General features: G+C 41.4%; 3 protein-coding genes across 3 annotated transcripts; all 3 read left to right on the forward strand.

Annotated features, from left to right (window-relative positions):
- Positions 1–905: 905 nt before the first annotated feature.
- LOC308302939 (serine incorporator 5-like) lies at positions 906–7546 on the forward strand (the record flags this gene model as incomplete). The annotated part of the gene is made up of 2 exons (XM_080747258.1): positions 906–2075; positions 7466–7546. 2 exons carry the CDS (start codon positions 906–908, stop codon positions 7544–7546), a joined length of 1251 nt encoding a protein of 416 aa, XP_080603384.1.
- A 5032-nt stretch (positions 7547–12578) lies between these two features.
- Positions 12579–13568, forward strand: LOC308302940 (serine incorporator 5-like; the record flags this gene model as incomplete). The annotated part of the gene is made up of 1 exon (XM_080747259.1): positions 12579–13568. One exon carries the CDS (start codon positions 12579–12581, stop codon positions 13566–13568), a length of 990 nt encoding a protein of 329 aa, XP_080603385.1.
- A 5327-nt stretch (positions 13569–18895) lies between these two features.
- On the forward strand, positions 18896–22222 carry LOC308302941 (serine incorporator 5-like; the record flags this gene model as incomplete). The annotated part of the gene is made up of 2 exons (XM_080747260.1): positions 18896–20093; positions 22164–22222. 2 exons carry the CDS (start codon positions 18896–18898, stop codon positions 22220–22222), a joined length of 1257 nt encoding a protein of 418 aa, XP_080603386.1.
- Positions 22223–25346: the final 3124 nt, after the last annotated feature.

Raw genomic sequence — 25346 nt, forward strand, 5'->3', positions numbered from 1 at the left:
CAGTATCTATCTACTTAAATACAAACAATGATCTTTGCTCTGTTGTGTTGTGTTTGACACAGTCCACTATATTGTTAGTGAACAGACTGAAGAACTGTGTGGAATTCTCTGCAGGCCTTAACTAGTTGTATGGCATTTGTCAACCACTACAACACTGATAGGCTACTTCGTCCACTGGTTTCCCCCAGGGGCCAATACTAGGGCCCCTCCTTTCTTCGCTCTCCAGAAAATATCTTCAGTGATAATGGCTGATCTGCAAGCTCACAACGTGTTGTATTGTGACACATGGTGAGCTTGTACTGTAGATCTGCTGGAATTCATGATATACTGTAGTTTTATTTTGATTAACCTTTATTTTAACCAGTAAAAAACACATTGAGACTAGAGTCTCTTTTATGTGTGTGGACTTGCCAAGAGGCATAAATGTTACACACATACAGGACAATAAATAACAATGACAGACATAACAAGTTGATGTTCATCATCAAAATGTCTTTATCCCATTAATGTGATGTGATGCGTTTTGAGCTTGTAGGTCAGCTAGTTTCACTATTTTAAAATCGTAATAATAAAAAAAAAGAGGACATATAAGGTTTCCACCCGACAACAACAAAATGCAAGGTAGTTGCAAGAACAGTTTCTGAGAAAGCTACGCCAATCATCATGGCCACCCCAATATGAAGAAACATCCTAAAGACGTTGGATTGGTTCTGCAATGGTTTCTTTCTTCTTCTTTTTTTTAGATTTCGCCCCAAAACAGAAGAAGAAGCAAGACAAATATTCAGTCTGGTTTGGAACCAAGTAACAGCATCATGGCTTGTGACAAGTGGCTGCTTTGTTGTTGTTGCTGGAGAACACCACCCACAAAGATCTATAGTAATTCACAGTCTATTTTAATTCGTTTCATGTACGCTCTGTACTTCCTGATGGTCACTGTCGTCTGCGTGGCTATGATGTCCCCGACAGCGCAAACTGCCATGAAAGAGATTCCTGAATACATTCATTTGTGCAAGAAGCTTTCTGCAGGAGAGAGCTGCAAGACTCTGGTTGGATACTCTGCTGTGTACAAGGTGTGTTTTGGGATGGCCTGTTTCTTCCTGTTCTTCTGCATCGTCACCCTCGGGAACAACAGCAGCAAAGGATGCAGAGCTGGTCTCCACAATGGTTTCTGGTTTTGGAAGTTCATTGGTCTGGCGTTGTGCTGCACTGGAGGCTTCTTCCTCCCCAATGAGAAAACCTTTATGGAAGTGTGGCGCTACGTTGGAACCATGGGTAGCTGTTTATTCCTGATCATCCAGATCATGTTGCTGGTGAAGTTCGCCCACGGGTGGGACTCAAACTGGAGTTCTAGAGTTGAGGAGGGCTCCCCGACGTCCCTGTGGTGGAAGGCAGCTTATGTGTTTGTGACATTTGTGTTCTTCTGCATTTCCCTGGGAGCTGTCGTGTTCTTGGCTGTGTTCTACACCCTCCCTGAGCCATGTCTCCAAAACAAAGTGTTCCTGGGACTCAACACCATTCTCTGCGTGGCTGTGTGGATCCTTGCCGTCTACCGCTTCGTCCAGAAACGGCAAACCACCTTCCCTGTCTGGCTGTTGCAGGCGGGAGTGATCAGTGTGTACGTCATGTATCTGACCTTCTCAGCCTTCTACAACAAACCCAATGAGCAAGGGACCAACGTGAACGTGACCAACGTGAACGTGTGTGCATTCCAGGTAGACTCCAGTTCACAGACCAACAAGAACTTTGTGATCGCCATCGCAATTGTCATCCTGATCGGCTCGGTGTTGTACTCCAGTTTGACATCTTCCACTAACAGTAGTTTAGCAAGTCTGATGGGGCCATGGGACAGTGGAACAGATCACATTTCCCACAGTGAAAACGATGACGTTAACAGAGAGACGACGAGAGACAGCGATCCCATTTACAGCTACTCTTACTTCCACTTTATGTTCTTCCTGGGATCCCTCTATGTCATGATGACCATCACCAACTGGTTCCACTATGAGGACTATAAGATAGAGAACGTTGGGGAAGGGAGCTTGTCTGTGTTCTGGATCAAGATGATATCCTGCTGGGTTTGCCTCTTCATCTACTACACGAAAATAACCCAAACGCAGGGGTCTTTAACGTTTTCAGGCCGAGGACCCCTTAGTTCAGAGAGAGATGAAGCAGGGACCCCCACAACCATTTCATAGATTCCATATAGGCCAAGTTTCTTTGTGTGACAGCACAATCATCAGTGTACCGGTATTTTGGATTCATGTAAATTTGTGTTTTCAGATATTTAACCACTTGAACCGTTAATACTTAATAACTTTGCCTTTCACTCTGTACTTAGTCTGCTCTTTTCCCCCTCTACACCAAACCTCTTTGCCGAAAATAGCCGATATACAAGCTCACAACGCCTCGCAGCGCAAGGCGTTGTGAGCTTGTAGATCTGCTATTTTTGGCTAAAGTTCTCAGAATTTGGACCCTAGGGTTCAAGTGGTTAATATAAAAAAGGAGAAAATACGTTTCTATCCACACAAGGATTTGGAGGACCCCCTGCATTAACACTGAGGGGTCCCGGACCCCCTGTTGAAGACCTTTGCCCAAGCGCCTTGAGGATAGTGGGCCTCAGTGGAGGCTATTTTATTTAGGACATAGGGAAATATAGTAGAGCAACATAGCACATGTTATACCTGAACTGTCCTTTACCTAAACTGCTGTTTATGCTGCAGTATTTTCTGAATGAAGCTGAACAAAACGAGGTTTTACTCTTACCAGTACACAAGCAGAACCTTGAACCTCCATCCATACTCTAAACATAAAAATTCCTGTCACAATAGCTTTCACATACATTGATGTGTGTGCGTGTGCGTGTGCGTGCGTGCGTGCGTGCATGTGTGCATGCGTACAGTACATGTGTGCATGCGTGTGTGTCAGGTATGTATCATGCAGGTCACACTTGATGTTACAACATCCACAAAACAGTACCTATGTTTTCCCTTTCTGTGATCGCATTGGTTGCTGTCTGAGTGTGAAAGTGATTTCTGTTCTTGAAATAAACCGGGAATGTCATCAACATTTTATTTGCTTATATTCTGTTCATAAATGCCTGATTTTTTTTTTTTTTTTTATGCAAACGCTAGGGGGAGGCAATTGCCATCATCTAGCACCCCAAATGACTACGCTGCATCTGCCATCTCTGCAGCATGCAGTGGACTGGGGTGTTCTTTTGTAGAATGAGTTAACATGAGGACCATTTAAAGCATGTGAGGTAACATCAACGGTGTGAGTCACATTTATGTTTATTTAATTTGCCTGCTTTGTAGAACAGTGGTGCACACACACACACACACACACACACACACACACACACACACACACACACACACACACACACACACACACACACACACACACACACACACACACACACACACACACACACACACACACACACACACACACACACACACACACACACACACACACACACACACACACACACACACACACACACACACACACACACACACACACACACACACACACACACACACACACACACACACACTGAATGCTCCTTTAAATATGTTTTAGTGCAGGGGTCTAATATGTTTTCAGGCCAAGGACCCCTAGTTGAGAGAAGATGAAGATGAAGGGACACACACACAATTTTTTAATGATTCCATATAGTTTCATTCTTTAACAGCACAATCATCAGTGGATTCATGTCAATTTGTGTTTTCAGATATTTAACCACTTGAACCATCAATACTTTATAAACTTGACCTTTCACTCTGTCTTCTCTTTTTTCCCAAACCTCTTTGCCGAAAATAGCCGATCTACAAGCTCACAACGCCTTGCAGTGTGAGACGTTGTGAGCTTGTAGATCTGCTATTTTTGACTAAAGTTGACACTAGGGTTCAAGTGGTTAGAGAGAAAAAGGTTTCTATCACACAAAGATTTGGAGGACCCCCAGTAACTCTGTATGCAATGTGCAACTCTATGCACATTGCATACACGCCTGCAGAGTTCTCACAAGCCTATTACACCGGCGCCTTATCAATGGAGCACTCTGCCATTGCCCGTTGCCATGCTCCATTTAATATGGGGTTAACACATGATCTACGGGAACCACTGCATTGAGTGTGTGCTCTGGCCCCGGACGGTAGAGGGACAGACACAATGGCCTGTGAACAGCTGCCTGCTAAAACTCTGCCTGTGACCAAAACAAATGATGAGTTATGAACAGAACTGACTGGCTGGAGGTGCAAACGTGGCCAACATGAAATCACCAAAGAGACCCGACTTAACATTTTGAATGCAAAAATAAGAATTAATTCAATAGAAACTAGAACTGCACTCTGTCGAGGTGCCAACTTGCTCCTTGCGCACAAGTAGGCCATGCAGAGCGCGCCATGAGGTGCGCTCACCACTGGCATCACCACTGCCGATGCAGCTACGGGCTTAAACACACACAGCTACAGTACTTTCCTACCTTACCTACGTACATATGCAGCCGAACGCAGAACTTGCGCGCTCTGCTTGGGCAAGTAAAAATAAACCGCATGCGTGCACCAGGGGCATAGTTCTGCCGATTTAAAATGACTTCCTATGTTTGGCCGCTAGTTGCGCTGTTTCCCCCCCCGGCCGATCGCAAAAAGAATTGTTCTCCATTGGATCACATTCATTTTCCCCTTTCGTTTTCTAACCTTAATTAACATTTTCATGAATACTGTATGGTTCCTATCGCTAGTTAACAATTGCCTTTCAATCACCATCATATTTGTTTTGTCGAAATGTGGTCCAATTTATTTTAAAATAAATGATAAAGTTGTGGGGGGGCGTGGCCAACTAAACTGATACCAGCCGGCTGTGTTCTTCTTCGTGTGCTGTATTTCAGGAGGCTCCGACCACATTCTCCCATGTATCCCTGCGGTTGCATGTGACCGTTGGCAGCCAATAGGATCTCTGATGCCTTTACAATTCTATATGGCGACACCCATTCCAAGGGGTAGAAAAGGGCCATTTGCGCTGCATAGAAACCAATGGCTTCGCATCGTCCATATTTTTCTACAGTCTATGGCGTGCACGTGCATGACCCCCTCAGCCGGTTCCCCCCAAAACGTGCCTGGCCTATTATAGCCACAGCCTGACACAGTCACGCAGCCTGACTTTCACTCCATTATTCAGTCTGAAAGTCCTCTCAGTGCAGCCATTTTTCTCGAACTCGATTGGTTCATACTGGATCATCCCCATCCCCATTGGGCCAGCTAGATTTTCAACCTAGAAAACTCGTACCTCCACAGCGTCGCCAGACCTTTCTCCTCAGAGATGAGTAGTATTTGAGTAGCCTTTCATTTATTTACAACAAACAATGTTCTTTATTTGTCCTCAATTCTAAACCAGACTTCACAACCACATTTGTCTCATAAATGTGTCTACTTCCTTCTTGTGTTATTAAGAGTGTTAGATACTCGGCTTGAAAAGGGCCAATTTCTCCAATAAAGGAAATGGGGCAGGTGTTTGAGCAATGCCCCTAGTATGTGTTGCACAAATGACGGGGGAGTCAGTGCCAAAGAAAACAAATGCACTGAATTGTCAGATGTTATGGACTCAGCAGGAAAGCTGAGACTCAGGAAAGAAGAGTGCTTTTCTCTTCTATCTGTACTCTCTGGGAGAATAACTTTATGCAAAGCCAGCCGATAGATGAGTTGAGTTGACTGCTGTGACCCTACTGGGGTGAGCTATTTAAAGCTATATAAACATATGTGTGTCTGCCCATTCCAATATGTCCTGATGAAGGTCTGAATAGGCCGAAACGTTGACAAAGCAATACAAACATAGCAGAGCTTTTTCAGCATCACCAATGTGCAGACTCTATTCCTTTTCCTGTTTTGCTTGTCTTGCACCTAGGCCACTAATAAGTATAATTTTCACGATCACACCCTGTGGCACGCTCTGAGGTGCTATACTGTAAGCACTTTTGGTCAACATTAGCTTTTGCTAAAGAGAGGTGCTATACTGTAAGCATATTTGGTCAACATTGGCTTCTGCTAAAGGGAGGTGCTATACTGTAAGCACATTAGCTTTCGGTAAAGGGAAGTAACATAAACAGTCCGGGGACCCCCAGGGGTTCCCAGTTAAATGATAGTTGACCAAATGGACCCTTATGGTTATGTGCATTCTCAGAGTTAAATTAACATTGATTTTACTATATAAAATGGGCTAATGCATGTCAAACTGGGGGACCTTGAAATAAAAATGGCTTATAGTCGGAGGCCTTAGGGTTTTTTCGTGCTAATCAGTCTAAAAGCGCCAACTTTTGCACAGATGTAGCCCAGGGCATGCTCTAATGATTTAGCTAGGGCGCCCGAGTTGGCGACCTTGGGGGTCGCCACAGCGGCCAAATCAGGTTGGGCTCCCATCGACTTTCTATACAGGAGGAAAATACCCAGAAAAACCTTTTTTTTCTGGGTATTTAAGTAGGATGTGAGGGGTATAACTAGGGGTTTGTCATGATGCTGAATCCATTGCAAGCATTTGTTTTGCACACACAAAAAAACATTCCTTGGGCTCCAAATGGCCCCAGAAAACGCCCACAAAACTGTGAAAAGTGAAGACTCATCACTTTTCATCACTAAACCATCGTTTTCTGGGGGCCAACTATACATGGTATGCCACATGGTATGCCAGATGCCCAGTCCACCCCTGGTCGTCTTGGACTTATGTTGTCAGGGACGTGCAGAGAATGTTAGAGAGGCAGGGGCTGACATTTCTAAAAGGGCTTTGGGGAGAAAAATATTGAAGGTAGGCTATTTTCGGTGCTTGATACCACAGTAAACTAAGCATAATCAAGTCAATACTGGAGATTTCTACACAGAGAGGGCTATTCTTTCAACATACAGTGTAAGGTGCTGCACTCAAATTCGGGAGAGTTTGGACAAGACGATTGTCTTGAATGCTGCCTTCAGGTGTGGCATGGAAAGAGGGCATTTATTTGCATTTATTTCACCATAGTAACTGCATTCATGGTCTGGAGATGGCACTTTCTACAGAGGGATAAAAGGGCAGTGGCTCAAGTCCCCCAAATTGACACATATTAGCCCGCAGACCCCCATTTGAAAAGATATGCCAGGAACCCCCACATAAGATTTTTACAGTGATTCTCAGTATTTTAATTTCAAGGACATCCAGTTTGACATGCATTAAGGCTACAGACCCACATTTAATGTTTTTTCCATCTCTGAGACCCAAATTTATATTGTAAAATCAATATTAATTTAACTCTTGAGTACAAGTGGAACGAAATTGGACCCGTCACTGAGTTACATACCCATAAGGGTCCAATTGAAGAGTCTCTCCTCCAGGTCAACTAGCCTCCAGTCTCGTGCAGCTCCCAGCTGTCCATCCTCTGGTTCATGTGTGCAGGTCTTTGGTAGCTTCTCCCCTTCGCGGACCTGTCCTGCATATGCAGGCTGGGGAGGAAAGTGGAAGCAGGGCGTTAATGACCATCTGTCTACTCTCCAGCAAAGCTGCCAGACACTTCAGCACTTGAATGTGCTTCAAGTTTGCTGGAGATGGACAGAGGGGGCATATATAGGCTTTTCTCCATACCATTGGCTGAGGCTGAGCCCCCCCTAAGTTTGATCCTAGAATCGGGCCTGGCAGACAGCCAGACGATTAGGTCATTAGGTAGGCTAATACAAGCATTTAACCCTATACTGTAGTTAGTTGAACGTTGTCCCCCAGGGCACACTATAAACTATTATGTCTTATATTCTATTATTAACCTACTGTACTATAGTGTTCTGTTTATGCTGTACTTTACCCTTTACTTTTATTTCATCTTTACTGCAGTGCTGCTATGACTACTGATTTCCACAAGGGAACAATACATCTATTCATCTCCTGACTGAGAAATATGGAAGGACTAAGTTCAAGCAATATGTGGACTATGGGTATGGATGGAGTGAAAGAAAGCTTTAACTGGGGGACTGGTTTCAACACTGCCATGGTTCACCGATAAGAGTGAAGAGGAGGATCAGGTTTAAAGGGATTAAGCACTGCCATGGAGACACCGGTCAGAGTGTGAAGAGGAGGAGGACCACCAGGATGTTATTTTATGGTCATGGTTTTATTTCTAGAACAGAAAAAGGATACATAAGTACAAAGTAAAGTAAGAAATAAGTACAAAGTAAAGTAACAAATAGTATCACATTAATATAAAACAATTAGGTGACATAGGAAACATGCACAACTACAAGGCAACAATCATTATGGCAACTACACGGCAACAGTCATTATGGCAACATCATTAGCAACAACTACATTACAAGGCAAAACATCAATAGCAACAAACTCACATCATTGACGCATGACCAGGCTTAGGCCAGACAGGGCTCTGAAGGTGTTTTCTCTTGGGCTGTTGACAACAGAGTGAGGGCACAGGCAGTATTTATACACACCTGGCCACTGATTAGTCAATGAGTTCAGGTGTGATGTGTGAGTGCAGTTGAGGGGTGGGGCCAACCATGATGATGGGCCAGGGGGCAGGGTTGCTGTTCAATATGACTTTTGTACATGGAGACAGTTACTTACAATATGGAATTCTGTAAAACGATCATTCAAAGTTAGAATAGAGAGCAATGAATTGATTGTAAACAAAAACTGCTTCAGACTTCATGGTCAATGAGTTAATTCTGCAATTAGCTTTTCAGATCACCACTAGCTCATTCTATAGACAAATCCAAAGAGCGCTGCCGTGTAGGCCATTGGTTCTCAAAGTGGGGTCCAGGGGGTACCCAGCTAAATGACAGTTGGGAACTGCATTTAACTCAGAGAGTATACAAATTGGTTCCATTTGTACATTCAGAGTTAAATTAACATTTATTTTACCAGTAAGACTCCCTAATCGGGAGATAAGCGACCGTCAGGTCGCAGCGTGATTTTAGGGCAAAATGTGTAGGAGCAGTGTCCAAAAATGTGGTTCAAAAAATCTGCCTGATGGTGGCGCTATATGGGACATCCATATTGATGAGATGAGTGTAGACATACTGTGTACCGATTTGCGTGATTTTAGGGCAAAATCTGTAAGAGCAGTGTCCAAAAATGTGTTTGAAAAAATCGGCCTGATGGTGGCGCTATATGGGACAGATCCATGTTGATGACATGAGTGTAGACATAGTGTGTACCGATTTGTGTGATGTTAGGGCAAAATCTGTAGGAGCAGTGTCCAAAAATGTGTTTTGCAAGAATCGGCCTCATGGTGGCGCTAGAAGAGGGCCATGTGAGAAATGAGGGGTGGGGTCTCCGCGACGAATAGGTACCGGCCCCGGCTCTCCCGGACACTCCTAGCCCGAGTTACGGCATTTTATGTGAGCTGCAGTGGAGGGGGTCCTCCACTGGGGGCGCCACGACTTTGGCATCCGTTCTGGAGCACCAGGAGTCGGTGGTCCCTGGGAATTCCCCGTGAGCAGCCCCGTTGGGGTCCTTGACATGAAAAGGTTTGAGAACCACTGGTGTCAGCAATCATAACTGCAGTGTGAAGCGGTGCCGGTCGACACCTCAGCAATGATTGCCTACACAGCAGAGCTCTGTGGATTCGTCTATACAGGATGTGGTCTTGCATGACACGTCTACTCTGCACTTAAAAACATCGGCGCATTCATCCTGAAGCGTTTTTCGAGCCGGGACCTTTCCAAGGTATGATCTTATAAATGCATATGTGTTGCCCATCAATGGGATATTTGTGTCGATTCTGAGCACTATTGGTAATGCTGCAAATCAGAACTCGTAAAGAATATAGGCTATATAGGCGTTATTTTAACTGATCTGTATGATAGACTAGAGGATGATATCTATATGACAATATTACTAGTGCATGTCAACAAAAATGATTTACTCTAACTTAAATACAGGATACAGGATTCTACAAAATAAAACTAAACTAAATTCAGCCAGGGATATTGTTGCCAATGTTTGACCCTTTATAAAGTATAGTTTGTTGATTAAAATAATTTTAGAGGTATTAATAAAATAATTAAAAGTAATTAAATTGTCACTTTAGAAATGTGCAGATACCCTGTATACACTTATATGGTATGTTGCTTTGTTTACTGTTGTGAGAGTGAGAAAACAATGTTACATTAAGATAATCATCTGGGGACCTCCCAAAATAAATTGAGATAACAATACTGTTGAGAACCACTGTCCTAAACTACGGGCAGGACAAATTAATTAAAAAATAATGAACTGTGATTAACATAATGGTGAGTTATGCGACAGTCCATATATATATATATGTATATATCGTCACTGTCAGGCAGAAAACTCCTATCTCCAAGTTTCAAAGTGTAATGTTCAAAAGTAACGCCCTGCTTCATCAGACAAGGCCGTCGCACAAAAGTAGTCAAAAAGTAGATCTAGTCAAAAAGTAGATCTAGTCAAAAAGTAGATCTACAACGCCTCGCGGTGCGAGGCGTTGTAGATCGGCTGTTTTCACTAGTTTAGTTCATTTTTAAATGATAAATACAAAACAAACGGTTTTGGACATACAAGGCTTCCACCCGACAACGACGATATACAGTATAGTGAGTGACCCTGCAAGAGACCGTAACGTGCTATGCCAAGCTCTCTTGGCGTTGCGGGTTGCTTGTCTTGTCTGCTGGAGGCGATCTGCCCCACTCAGTCTGCTAAACGTTACAATACATATAAATATATTTATTTAAGCTTATTTGACAGGGACAAAAAACTATCAAGTCATACAAACAATAATACATTATTATACCATATATTCTTTCCAAATAGAAAATGACTTGTTGTAAAAATAGGATACCAATAGAAGAGGCAAAGCGTGCTCGCTGCTACCAAAAAAAAGAAAAAACTATATTTTGACACTGGATGTTGGATTGGTTCTGTAATGCTTTATTTCTTATGTTTCTGCCCAAAACAGAAGAAGAAGCAAGAACATTCAGTCTGTCGGCGCATTCATCCTGAAGCGTTTTTCGAGCCGGGACCTTTCCAAGGTATGATCTTATAAATGCATATGTGTTGCCCATCAATGGGATATTTGTGTCGATTCTGAGCACTATTGGTAATGCTGCAAATCAGAACTCGTAAAGAATATAGGCTATATAGGCGTTATTTTAACTGATCTGTATGATAGACTAGAGGATGATATCTATATGACAATATTACTAGTGCATGTCAACAAAAATGATTTACTCTAACTTAAATACAGGATACAGGATTCTACAAAATAAAACTAAACTAAATTCAGCCAGGGATATTGTTGCCAATGTTTGACCCTTTATAAAGTATAGTTTGTTGATTAAAATAATTTTAGAGGTATTAATAAAATAATTAAAAGTAATTAAATTGTCACTTTAGAATAATTAAAAGTAATTAAATTGTCACTTTAGAAATGTGCAGATACCCTGTATACACTTATATGGTATGTTGCTTTGTTTACTGTTGTGAGAGTGAGAAAACAATGTTACATTAAGATAATCATCTGGGGACCTCCCAAAATAAATTGAGATAACAATACTGTTGAGAACCACTGTCCTAAACTACGGGCAGGACAAATTAATTAAAAAATAATGAACTGTGATTAACATAATGGTGAGTTATGCGACAGTCCATATATATATATATGTATATATCGTCACTGTCAGGCAGAAAACTCCTATCTCCAAGTTTCAAAGTGTAATGTTCAAAAGTAACGCCCTGCTTCATCAGACAAGGCCGTCGCACAAAAGTAGTCAAAAAGTAGATCTAGTCAAAAAGTAGATCTAGTCAAAAAGTAGATCTACAACGCCTCGCGGTGCGAGGCGTTGTAGATCGGCTGTTTTCACTAGTTTAGTTCATTTTTAAATGATAAATACAAAACAAACGGTTTTGGACATACAAGGCTTCCACCCGACAACGACGATATACAGTATAGTGAGTGACCCTGCAAGAGACCGTAACGTGCTATGCCAAGCTCTCTTGGCGTTGCGGGTTGCTTGTCTTGTCTGCTGGAGGCGATCTGCCCCACTCAGTCTGCTAAACGTTACAATACATATAAATATATTTATTTAAGCTTATTTGACAGGGACAAAAAACTATCAAGTCATACAAACAATAATACATTATTATACCATATATTCTTTCCAAATAGAAAATGACTTGTTGTAAAAATAGGATACCAATAGAAGAGGCAAAGCGTGCTCGCTGCTACCAAAAAAAAGAAAAATATATATTTTGACACTGGATGTTGGATTGGTTCTGTAATGCTTTATTTCTTATGTTTCTGCCCAAAACAGAAGAAGAAGCAAGAACATTCAGTCTGTTGTTGAACCAAGTGACACAGCATCATGTGTTGCGGTTTGTGCAAATGGCTGCTTTGCTGCTGTTGTTGTTGCCCACCAAGAACAACAGAAGAAAGAGACTGTTGTTGTTGCACAACAACAACCAAGATATGGTCGATAGTCATTCGTTTAATTTATGCTACCTACTTCCTGGTGATCACCTTTGGCTGCGGGGTCATCATGTGGTCCCCAAATACTATGGAAAAATACTATGTTGTGTACGCGCTGTGTTTTGGGATGGCCTGTTTCTTCCTGTTCTTCTGCATCGTCACTCTCGGGAACAACAGCCGCAAAGGATGCAGAGCTGCTCTCCACAATGGGTTCTGGTTTTGGAAGTTAATTGCTCTGGGGGCGTGCTGCACTGGAGGCTTCTTCCTCGCCGATGAGGAAAAGTTTATGGAAGTGTGGGGCTACGTTGGAACCGTGGGTAGCTGTTTGTTCCTGATCATCCAGATCACGTTGCTGGTGAAGTTCGCTCAAGAGTGGGACTCAAACTGGAGTTCTAAGGAATCCCTGTGTCGGAAGGCAGCTTATGTGTTTGTGACATTTTTGTTATTCTGCATTGCCGTGGGAGCTGTCGTGTTCATGGCTCTGTTCTACACAGCCATAAGCTCTCTGCCACTCCCTGATCCATATCTCCTAAACAAAGTGTTCCTGGGACTCAACACCATTCTCTGCACGGCTGTGTGTATCATTACCTTCATCCAGGAACGGCGAACCTTCCCTGTCTGTATGTTGCAGGTGGGAGTGATCAGTGTGTATGTCATGTATCTGACCTTCAGAGCCATCTCCAACAAACCCAAGGGAGAAGGAGACCAACCAGCTCAGAGACCAACCAGCTCAGAGACCAACAATAACTCCTGGAAGAGCGGCAGCGTGGAACTTGTTATCCTGCTCGGCTCTCTGCTCTACACCTGTTTATCCTCTTCCACTAAGTTGAAGCAGCTCCGCCGCTTCCTGAAGAGGCCTTCGGATGGTGAATCACAAAACGATGCCAATGATGAAGATTACAATCCCATTTACAACTACTCTTACTTCCACTTCACGTTCTTCCTGGGATCTCTCCATGCCATGATGACCATCACCAACTGGTTCCACTATGAGAAGCATAATAAAGAGAGCTGGTCTGTGTTCTGGATCAACATGGCAACCAGCTGGGGTTGCCTCTTCATCTACTTCATGGAACTACTAGCAGGATTCCGTAATAGTGGCGGCTCCAGGGAATAATCAGCGGGGGGGCCTTCAATTTTCCAAAGGGGGCACTTTAATATTTTTCAACACACCTGCGCATATAGCAATCCGATTTTTGTGGCGTTTTGAGCCAAACTAGTAATGTCCATTACAAGTTTTCTCACTGAAAAGATTTGAATTTCCCGTGCTGCATGCACAACAACAACAACACAGGAATAGACATCAAAACAAATTGCATTTTCAATAAACTATTAATTAATTTGAAAATGTATCCTCATAATAATCACAAAGAACAAATAAATAACATATATAATTAACACCTAACTTTAAAATAATGGTGGGGTAGGGTACTACTGGCCAATCTGGACTAGGGGGGGGGGGGGGGGGGGGGCACAAAGTCTGGGTGGGCATTGCCCCCCAATGCCTCCCTGTGGAGCCGCCATGAGGAGCACATGAAATGGAACACAACCACCTTAAAGACTATACTAGTAATGTGTCTATCCCTGCAGTGTCTGCATTGATTAACCTTGATACATTAAAAAACTGTTTTACTCCCTTTAATTGTACATTTTGTTTTGATTGTATTAATTCTGTATTCCTGTAGGTAACTGGTAGAGTCGCCGGAATGAAGCTCGCCGGGAAACGGGGGGTGCGTTCGGAAATGCGCACCGGTGGGGCAACGGTGCGTTTTTTCAGTCTGAACTCTGAAGGTAAACTTTCTGAAAAGCAGTAGTTGCTAACCTAATGTTGCTATTGATGTTTATAAACTAGGGTAAATTATAATAGAATATTAGAATTTTAATTCATGTTGATACTGAAGAAGGCATACTGTGATTGTTTGTCCTACATGTTTGTTGTTTCTAGCATTAACATTTGTGATACTGTGAGATTAAGACTATCACCATAATTTACCCTAGTTTATAAACATCAATAGCAACATTAGGTTAGCAACTGCTTTTCAGAAAGTTTACCTTCAGAGTTCAGACTGAAAAAGCGCACCGTTGCCCCACGCGGTGTGCAATTCCGAACGCACCCCCCGTTTCCCGGCGAGTTTCATTCCGGCGACTGTACTGGTATTCATTCTGTATATTGTATTGTGTACACTTCTGCTTTGGCAATGCAAACATATTTTCGCATGCCAAAAGCAAACATATTTTCACATGCCAATAAAGCCCTTGCTTTGAACTGAATTGAATTGAGAGAGAGATGACCCCACGCACACTTTAATTTACATTCTTGAAAATCATATGTCCATGCATGCCTTGTTATATGGACTCTACAAAAAAAGAAAGAAAAAGAAAGAAAACCGTTGCTTTGCTACCGACTCTATTATTGGAATAAACGGGATGTGTTTATTTGCTTATTTTCTCATGTGTGTGAATTGCACTGTATATCTAACATATAATTTTCGGAATGTCTGAGTGTCTGTCTGTCTGTCTCAGCGTTTCTCCTCAGTGGCTGGAGCAATTGATCTGAAATCGCATCACCATAAGCATATGAACACACCTGACATAACTGTGAAGCCCGTTTGTCACTTTCACAAATCGTATGCTGTATAATAGCATTTTTATGGTGTATCTATATCTATTTAGCCTACAGTACCTTTTGTGACCACACATGTTAAGGGAGGGGCGCTGTTGTTCAGGCCATGCACAATCACACACAAACCCACACAAACACACACAAACGGGGGGGGGGGGGGGGGTTCTGGCCCTGTTACAGATGTTGTCAATGGAACGGGTATTTCTTACATTGATGCTCCTACATATTAGCATGCAAGCACCAGTTAAAGTTACTTTCCATCCCTCATATACTGTGTGCACAGTGCACATCCCATAATCCACACACTGCACATCATTTCGGAGCTCATATCTTTGAACGGGTAAGGGCTAGTAGTTATAATCAGAAACTTGATTTTTAAGCCTCTGAACAGATGTGAAGTATTATTTTGTATTATTATTTTTTGTATTAATTTCTGTCTGTGTATTTAAAAAATGCAGGATGAATTAAAGTGAAGAAAACTTGAGTGAGTGATATGTATTGTATGAACCTGCAATAAAGTATTAAAAAAAGTATAATTACTGTATAACCGCTATATACTATTGTGTATCAACTATCAGAATGGACTGAAGATGTACAACATAATGTAAGAATGTGGAAAAGAATACCATAACAAGTTAAATATTAATATGTTATACATTCCATGACATTTGCAAGTGCCTCAATAAATGTCTGTGTTAAGCTCAATGTTTGCCCTGTTGATGAGGGTCTGATGAGCTCAATTAAATGTTTTAGGTGTGATGGTGACAATTCACCACCAGGTGGTGGTACTTGTACCATGCTATGACACCACCCAACCGACCACCCCCATAAGGTTCTGGTATCTGAGATATACTGAAAGCAGGGGTGTCACAAGGGAGGGGGACAAGTGGGACTGAGTTACTAGGGCCCAAGGTGTAGGGGCCTTAATTATTTTATACTTTAGTTATTGAAAAATAGCAGATCTACAAGCTCACGGCGCAGCACCGAGTGCCACGCTGCAAGCTTGTAGATCTGCTATTTTTGAAATGCAAACTGCAAATCTTTGAACTTGTGTACTTTTTAAGCAAACATTTGTAACACAAATTTTGCTTCTGGGGGTCCTTCCCTGGAACTAAATATTTTGAGATGGGGGTCCGTGCCTCCGTGGACAAATACATATCATTTTGGGGGTCCTTCACATGAAAAAGTTTGAGCACCACTGATGTAGAAACATTGGATTTGAAATATTCTCTTCGCGATTTTTCAAAAATAGCAGAAGCTCGCAGCACGGCACTCGGAAATGGTTCTTGTGCAAGTGTATACAAGCATTTGCAGCCTCTATGAATAGCAGCAGATGTACATTCAGTCTTTTGTATTGACAGTGACACTTTCTACCAGTGCCAAAGTGTAGGAAATCTGAAAGTGTGAGCATATTTTCACTAAAACGAAACTAAAATCTTGTGCAAGTGTATACAAACATTTGCAGCCTCTATGAATAGCAGCAGATGCACATTCAGTCTTTTGTATTGACAGTGACACTTTCTACCAGTGCCAAAGTGTAGGAAATCTGAAAGTGTGAGCATATTTTCACTAAAACGAAACTAAAATCATGGTGACTACTCATTGCTTTTCAAGATTTAGATGGGCTTTCCAACTGAACAAAGTTAACTTAACATTACGTTATCAATCACTAACTTCACCTATGTATTTAAGTATTGTTTTATTCCCCCAAATCACCTGGCATGTGGCAATGATTGCTATTATTAGAATATCGACTGCTGGCACCTATAAGTAGCCCAGTCACCATGATTTAAGTTTCGTTTTAGTGAAAATACGCTCACACTTTCAGTTATGATTTCCTACACTTTGGCACTGGTAGTGCCAAAGTGTTTTCTCTCACCTGAACAAATGACTGAATGTACAATTGCTGCTTTTCATAGTGACTGCAAATGTTTACACAAGAAGAACCATTTTTGCCTACATTTATTTTTATTGTCTGTGTATATTTGATATTGTATCTTAGACATGTACTGTATATTGTACCTATCTGCTTTTAGTATATTACACATCTTACATTTGTCATTGAGTCTCATCCTCTCTCTCATGTAGATCATCTCTAGTGTCCAGTTCTGGTTACTGTTTCACATAAATTGTCTGCATTAATGAGCGAGAGGAAGTTATGCATTTTGGAAATAATATTTTCATAGTCATATATTTGAATACAAGCACATGTTAGCCCATGTTAGTAAACACTGTTGAAATAATATATATTTTGTAGGCCTATGTTCTTAAATATGGTACAGCCCAAGTATTTATTGTGACCGTAGGTCGCAGTTTACAATGAAAACTGGCATATCCTGTCCGTCAGTCTGTCCGTAACGCCTCAATGTCTATAGCTGACCTGTTCTGACATCACTGTGATGCTCTGACATCACTGTGATGCTGACTATCATCACCTGGATCTCCATATATGGAGAGGAGGATATGTATGTACACACAACTCACTATATGCACACACACACACACACACACACACACACACACACACACACACACACACACACACACACACACACACACACACACACACACACACACACACACACACACACACACACACACACACACACACACACACACACACACACACACACACACACACACACACACACACACACACACAACTTGGGCTGCATCATATTGTACCATATTTAAGAACGTAGGCCTACATAGGTTTTATTTCAACCATGTTTCCCAACTTGTGTAATGTATCACTATAAAAATATTATTTACAAAATGCATTATGTGCTAACTTCTCTCACACACGTTCTACCAGTGCAAAAGTGTAGGAAATCATAACTGCGGTGTGATTGCTCTGTGATACAGGATGTGGTCTTGCATGACTCTATACTGCAGATAAAAACATTGGCACATTCATGCACAAGCGTTTTTCAAGCTGGGACTTTGCCAGGTATGATCTTATAAATCAATGCATACAGTATTGCTGCCCATCAATGGGATATTTGTGTCAATTCTCAGCATTATGCCTATTTATTTGCATGTTAATGCTGCCATCCAGAACTCATTGTAATGAATACAATTTAATTTAACTAATCTATATGAGAGGATGACATCTATGACAATATTACAAAAAATATTTAACTGATTTTAAAATGATGTAAGTGCATTAAGAAGACTAATTTAGCTGCCATTGAGCAATCAGAATTAAGCATTCAAAACCAAGCTGTGTAACAATACCAATTAAGCGTGACCTTTAAAGCGTGATATATTACTTAGCCTAGCAAGTCAGTGGCTGAACATTATAAAAGTTGAAACTGTTGCTTCTGAGCTGACATGCAAAAATGTAGTAGTAATAATAATTAAAAGAGAAATGCTGTCTACCTGTGTTATCTTCCCATATTTATAAATCTTAATTTAAAGATTAAGTCGAGGAATACCCACATTGCAAAATTATTATATCCTCATTTAGAATACTTTTTCTTTTTGTACGGAGTGCCAGAAAGAACAGTCGTCACATATTATCATGACAGCATTGCATTAATTCATTACTCATAATTGGTAAATGATACTTTTAAGAGGGGACTGCCCCATTGTACTATCAATAATGTTTTGGTTCCATTATAGGGCTGGTAAATTAATATGGGGACAAATTCAAGGAAACAGATTTTTTATGCTTATATTTGACAGATGGATTGGTTCTGTAATGGTTTATTTCTTCTTTTTTAAGACTTTTCCCAAAACAGAAGAAGAAGCAAGATATCGGGTTTGGAACCAAGTAACACACTAACATGGGTTTTGTTGATTTTTGTTGCTCCTTGGCCATGGTTTTTTGTTGGTGGTCTTGTTACACAAAACCATCAGAATTTCCAAAGATACAGTCCATAGTCATTCGTCTCTGGTACGCTCTCTACTTCCTGGTGGTCACCGTTGTCTGCGTGGTCATGATGTCCCCAACCGCACAACCTGCCATGAAAGAGATTCCCAACTACAGTGAAATGTGTGATCAGCTTTCTGCGAAGAAAGAAAACTGTAAGGCTCTGGTTGGATACTCTGCTGTGTACAAGCTGTGTTTTGGGATGGCCTGTTTCTTCCTGTTCTTCTGCATCTTTACCCTCGGAAACAACAGCAGAGAAGGATGCCAGGCTGCTCTCCACAATGGTTGCTGGCTTTGGAAGGTCATTGCCCTGGTGGCGTTCTTGGTGTCGTGCTGCACTAAAGGCTTCATCTTCCCCAGTGAGGGAACATTCATGGAAGTGTGGCGCTACGTTGGATTTGTGGGTGGCTGTTTGTTCCTGATCATCCATATCACATTGCTGGTGAAGTTCGCTCATGGGTGGGACTCAAACTGGAGTTCTAGAGTTGATGGGGGCTCCCAGTGGTGGAAGGCAGCTTATGTGTTTGTGACATTTTTGTTATTGCACATTGCCGTGGGAGCTGTCGTGTTCATGGCTGTGTTCTACACCCTCCCTGAGCAATGTCTCCAGAACAAAGTGTTCCTGGGACTCAACACCATCCTCTGCATGGCTGGGTGGATCTTCACCATCTACCGCCTCATCCAGAAACGGCAAACCACCTTGGGTCCGTTGCAGGCGGGAGTGATCAGTGTCTATGTAATGTATCTGACCTTCTCGGCCTTCTTCAACAAACCCAAAGGAGAAGGGACCAGCGTGAACGTGTGTGCGTTTCCGTTCAACTCCAGCTCAGAGATCAACGAGAACATTGAGATCCTTGTGGAAATTGTTATCCTGATCGTCTCTGTGCTCTACTCCAGTTTGTCCTCTTCCTCTAGGAGCAGTTTAGCAGATCTGTTGGAGCCTAATTGGGATCCCATTTACAGCTACTCTTACTTCCACTTCATGTTCTTCCTGGGATCTCTCTATGGCATGATGACCATCACCAACTGGTTCCACTATGAGAACTATAGGATAGGGAATGTTGGGGAAGGGAACTTGTATGTGTTCTGGATCAAGATGGCATCCAGCTGGGTTTGCCTCTTCATCTACTACATGAAACTAGCATGTGAGGTGCAAACAACATCTCAAATGCAAACAACATCTCACACACATACAATGTATGTGATACAGATGACACAGTTTAGAAGCACAGTTTAACTTTCCTTCTTGAAAATCATATGTCCATGCATGCTTGTTATGGTATGTGGACTATTACGACTATTAACCCCAAAAAATAAACTAAAAACATAGCAAAAACGTGTGCTACTGACTGTTATCTATCTATAAATGCGACAAATCTCTGTGAGTATGTCTGTATGAAATCTGCGTATCTCGAGAACCGTTCGTCCCACCGGCTTCAGATTCGGCACGCGCGTTCCCCGCCGCGGAGTGCAGTGCCGGGCCTCGACCCGACCCGACGCACAGAGATCTCCATAATGGGAATAAAGGGACACAGACAAACATATACAGAGATCTCCATATATGGGCATAAAATGGATGCAGATAGACAGATACAGATATCTCCATATATGGGCATAAAATGGATGCAGATAGACAGATACAGATATCTCCATATATGAGCATAAATGGACACAGGCAAACAGATGGTCAATACGTGTCCTACAGAGATCTCCATATATATTGGCATAAAATGGATGCAGATAGACAGATACAGATATCTCCATATATGAGCATAAATGGACACAGGCAAACAGATGGTCAAAACGGGTCCTACAGAGATCTCCATATATGGGCATAAAATGGACGTAGACAGACAGATATCTCCATATATGGGCATAAATGAACACACGCAAACAGATGGTCAAAATGGATCCTATGACAACAGGTATAATGGGGTTTGCATTAAAACCCCATTATAAATAGAAGCAAATATATTTTATTTGCTTCTATTTCATGTGTGAATTGCACTGTTAATATGGTAATAATCAGAAACATGATTGTCTCTAAACATACAGCTATAAACATAATTGTGTACCGAATGAGGTTCAGAACTCGGTACCACACTTTTGTCACACAGAAAAGGACAAGTTATTCATGTATGTCAAGTCAAGTAAGTCATATCTGCTTTATATTACAGATGAACATTTTCAAAACTTTTCAAAATGTATATATTTTGTATTATTATTCAAGATCAAAAAGCTCACAATCTTGCTTGCTTGTAGATTAGCTATTTTCAGTACTTTATAAATAGGGCTTAAGCTTAAAGGTCCTACACCATGCATTTAAAAATAATTTATATAACACTGTTTGTGTCCCAAAAACGTTTTTGAAAAGGTTTGAGGCTAAATTACCACTCCTGAATACAGAGCCCCTGTCATTTCTGCCTGGCTTTCAGAGCATTTTCAGCTGCAGTACCACCTTGTCCTGAGTGGGAGGACTGCGCTATTGAGCCAGATTTGGCCCCACACTCCTCCCCACCTCCTGCTCAGCAGGCCTGCCCACCCCTCCCCAAACCTCTCCCAGCTCCTCCTGCCTCCTTCTCAGGCCTGCCCACCCCTCCCCAACCCTCTCCCAGCTCCTCCTGCCTCCTTCTCAGGCCTTGTGACATCACAAATCTGACATTTCACAATCAGGACCGTTCTGAGATATGCTAACATAGATCTGCCCATAAACTGAGAAAGACACAATGGTCAGAAATAGGACTTTGTGAGGATAGAAGTTGCTGGTGGGACACCAAGAAAATACATAAAAATTGGAAAAATGAAAATTCATGGTGTAGGCCCTTTAAGTATTAACTGTTCTTGCCACCCTTTAGTAGCCCATTTCTTTTTTTGAAGTATCATTACTGTATATTCACTTTATTATATTACCTCCTACTCTAGAACGACAGTTCAATGTGACTCAACTGTCAAAATGTATTGCATGTACCAATGTTGTTTACAAAAATGTAAGAATGTGGGGGAAAGTACTGTAACAAGTGAAAGGTTAAGGCAGGGGTTGTCAACCTTTTTGACATGAAGTGCCATGTTTTTATTGATAGTCAGTGTGCCACATCAACATTATGTTTAATGTTGACAACACATCGAAATATAATTTCCAAGTTGTTTTCACCTTTTGAAATATTTTCATTCACATCAGGACATTGTTATGATCAATGACCCTCCTATCTCTGCAGACTCCCTCTCCAGTCAGAGTTCAGAGTTTGAATTAATGGAGAATTGTGTGCAGGAATAGGATGTAATTTGCATAGCATACAGATTTGTGGCTGCGTAATTTGGTTGACTATGGCTACATTTAAAAAACATTATTTGAAACCCTTATGCCAGTGTGCCAGTGATCACCCTCCCCTGTGTCAATGTTTGTACACATGTAAGTGCTTCAATACATGACTGTATTATAAGCTCAACGTTTGCCTTGTTGATGAGGGTCTGATGAGATCAATTAAAGGTTTATTATTTCTTTCTCATTTTTAAAGGGTCACTGATGTTTCCAGACCTGTCTCTCTGTATATTGTTTTAGGTGTGCTGTGGCAATTTACCACTAGGTGGTGGTATTGTAACATGAGGACAGACATTGATTGATGGAAGAGTTAATTAGCAGTTTGCAATAGAAAAAAGTACAGTCTCATGACAGCACAAATCACTGTACAAGGTCAACTAAAAGGAGATCCTAGTAAGCCTTACGGCTTATTTACACAGGAACCACTTTGTGTATCTCATATAACATTGAAAGACAGACTGATAGAACATAGTAGCAGGCCTACTTAAATACACTTGTGTATTTAAGTATTGTTTTATTCCCAAAGATCACCTGGCCTGTAGCAATGATTGCTATCAGAATATAGGAATATAGCTGCTGGCTCCGAAGTAGCCAAGTTCAAGTCCAGATCCTGACAATCTTTGCTGAATATCACACACACACACACACACACACACACACACACACACACACACACACACACACACACACACACACACACACACACACACACACACACACACACACACACACACACACACACACACACACACACACACACACACACACACACACACACACACACACACACACACACCAAACTCGGGCTGTACCATACCATATTTAACAACATATTGATTGATTGATTGAAGAATTTATTAGAAGTTTGCAATAGAAAAAAGTACAGTTTCATGACGGTACAAATCACTGGTACAAGGTCAACTAAAAGGAGATCCTAGAAAGCCGAGGCTTATTTCCACAGGAACCACACTTTAAGTATCTCATATAACATTGAAAGACAGACGGATAGAACATAGTACTTTATCTAGGATAATATCGGTTTCAAAAGCATAAACTACAAAATGTTTCTTTCAAGGTAAGTTTTATTTCAACCTTGTATACTACTAACATGTGCTTATTAAGTGTGCCTGCCATGCAATGGCAAAACACTTATTGTAATCCGCCATACTTAAGTCAGTAAGTAAGTCATGTTCTTGCAAATTTCTGCTCGTAATAACTGCCGCACAATTTACGCCACCCACGCAATATATACATCAAAACGTGCAGCTCGGCCGGGAATAGGTTGCTATTACTTTTCTAAGAGAAAAGTTGTATCGTTTAATTGATATTAATTTATTAGTGAATTAATTTTACCCATTGACTTATAATGGGAATCGCAAAAACTCACATTCAATATTTTTTTTCTCGCAAACCATAGGGGCTACAGTTGCAAAACTTGGAGAGGAGATTTATAATGATATCAAGGATTAAATAAAAAATAATTTCGTCAGTTGGCCTCATGGTGGCGCTATAACAGTCCACTTTACCTTTCGGCCTGTAACTCTTGAACCGTGGGTCGGAAAATTAAAATTCCTTTTTCCCTGGATTCCTGGGGTCATGACGCATCTCCTCATATAGGCCACTTGCGTCAGGATAGATTCTCCGCCATTTTGAATTTTCTTCAAAACACACTTTTTGCTCCTTTTCCTACATATTTTTTCCAAATGTCACAAAAATCGATACACACAATCTATGGACTCATGCGATAAACACATTTAAACAATATTTTGATAGTCCATACCGTTCTTCCGAAACAGGGTTCCAAAGTTAGCGGGAGGAGCCCGTTTTGTAAGAAGTAGCCATAAATCACAAACGAAACATCCAGTCAACACCAAATTTTAACCACAAGTGGGGGGCGCTATACTGAACATATACCCAAAAGCATTTCCACTTCGATCCATAGGGGGCACCACAAACGCGCAAAACGTAACCGTTTCATGCCAAAACGTGTTTTTCAGGGGGAACGACCCTCTCAAAACGAAACACTAACACCAACCGCTACACAAGGTTGCACAGACTTAGCGAGCTGCAGGCACACTTAAAATTTCTTAGAAATTTTCTTTTCTAGTATTAAAATATATTACTATACAAATTGTATTTACAAAGTGCATGATGTGCTAACTTCTCTCTCACTAATGCACACAATGATGTGAAACAATAACCAGAGAACTGGACACTAGAGATGATGTACATGAGAGAGAGATACAGAGAAATGCTTCTAGTAAAAACACCCCTGTACTGTGTGATATGAACCCTCCGGTAGGAAACACTTCCCACTGTGAAGAGATCTGTCTAAGGTCTAAAATAAAATGTCTAATATACTAAAAGCAAAAGGTCCAATATACATGTCTAGGATAATATAGGCTACATGGACAAAATAAATGTAGGCAGAAATGGTTCTTGTGCAAGTGTAGAGAAACAGTTGCAGCCACTATGAATATCAGCAGAAGTACATTCTGTATTTTGATTGTCTTAAGTACCAGCTCTTATGCCTTAACATAAAGGCCTGTCCACTGAACTTTTCGTCGGAAAGGTCCGGTTCAACTACAAAATGACGTCACTTGCAGCTTCTGAAAAGCATTACCCCGAAATTAGAGTTCGGAAAGGTGCACATTGGAAAGTCGGAACTCTTTGACGAAAGGTTTGGTGGTCGGAGATAAGGACAGGCCTTTAAGGCATAAGAGCTGGTACTTAAGACAATCAAAATACAGCCCTCGATCAGTCTGTTGTGCAGTTGAGAGAAAACTTACTACCAGTGCCAAAGTGTAGGAAATCATAACTGAAAGTGTGAGCGTATTTTCACTAAAACGAAACTTAGGTCATGGTGACTCATTGCTTTCCAACTGAATGAAATTATTAATGGGTGATTTTATTATCTAATCAGGCTTTTATGAACACTCTGGACAGATTTTTCAGAAGTTGCTGATTCAATATGTAGATATTTGATGTAAATGTTATCAGGCCCTCCTCCTCCAGGTCCCCTCCCCATACACACCCATTGTGTAAACATGATAGATTCATTAAAAACACCCATTATCTT

Source organism: Nannobrachium achirus, assembly GCF_963921795.1.
Source record: "Nannobrachium achirus genome assembly, chromosome: 18".
In the NCBI taxonomy this organism is placed as follows: Eukaryota; Metazoa; Chordata; class Actinopteri; order Myctophiformes; family Myctophidae; genus Nannobrachium; species Nannobrachium achirus.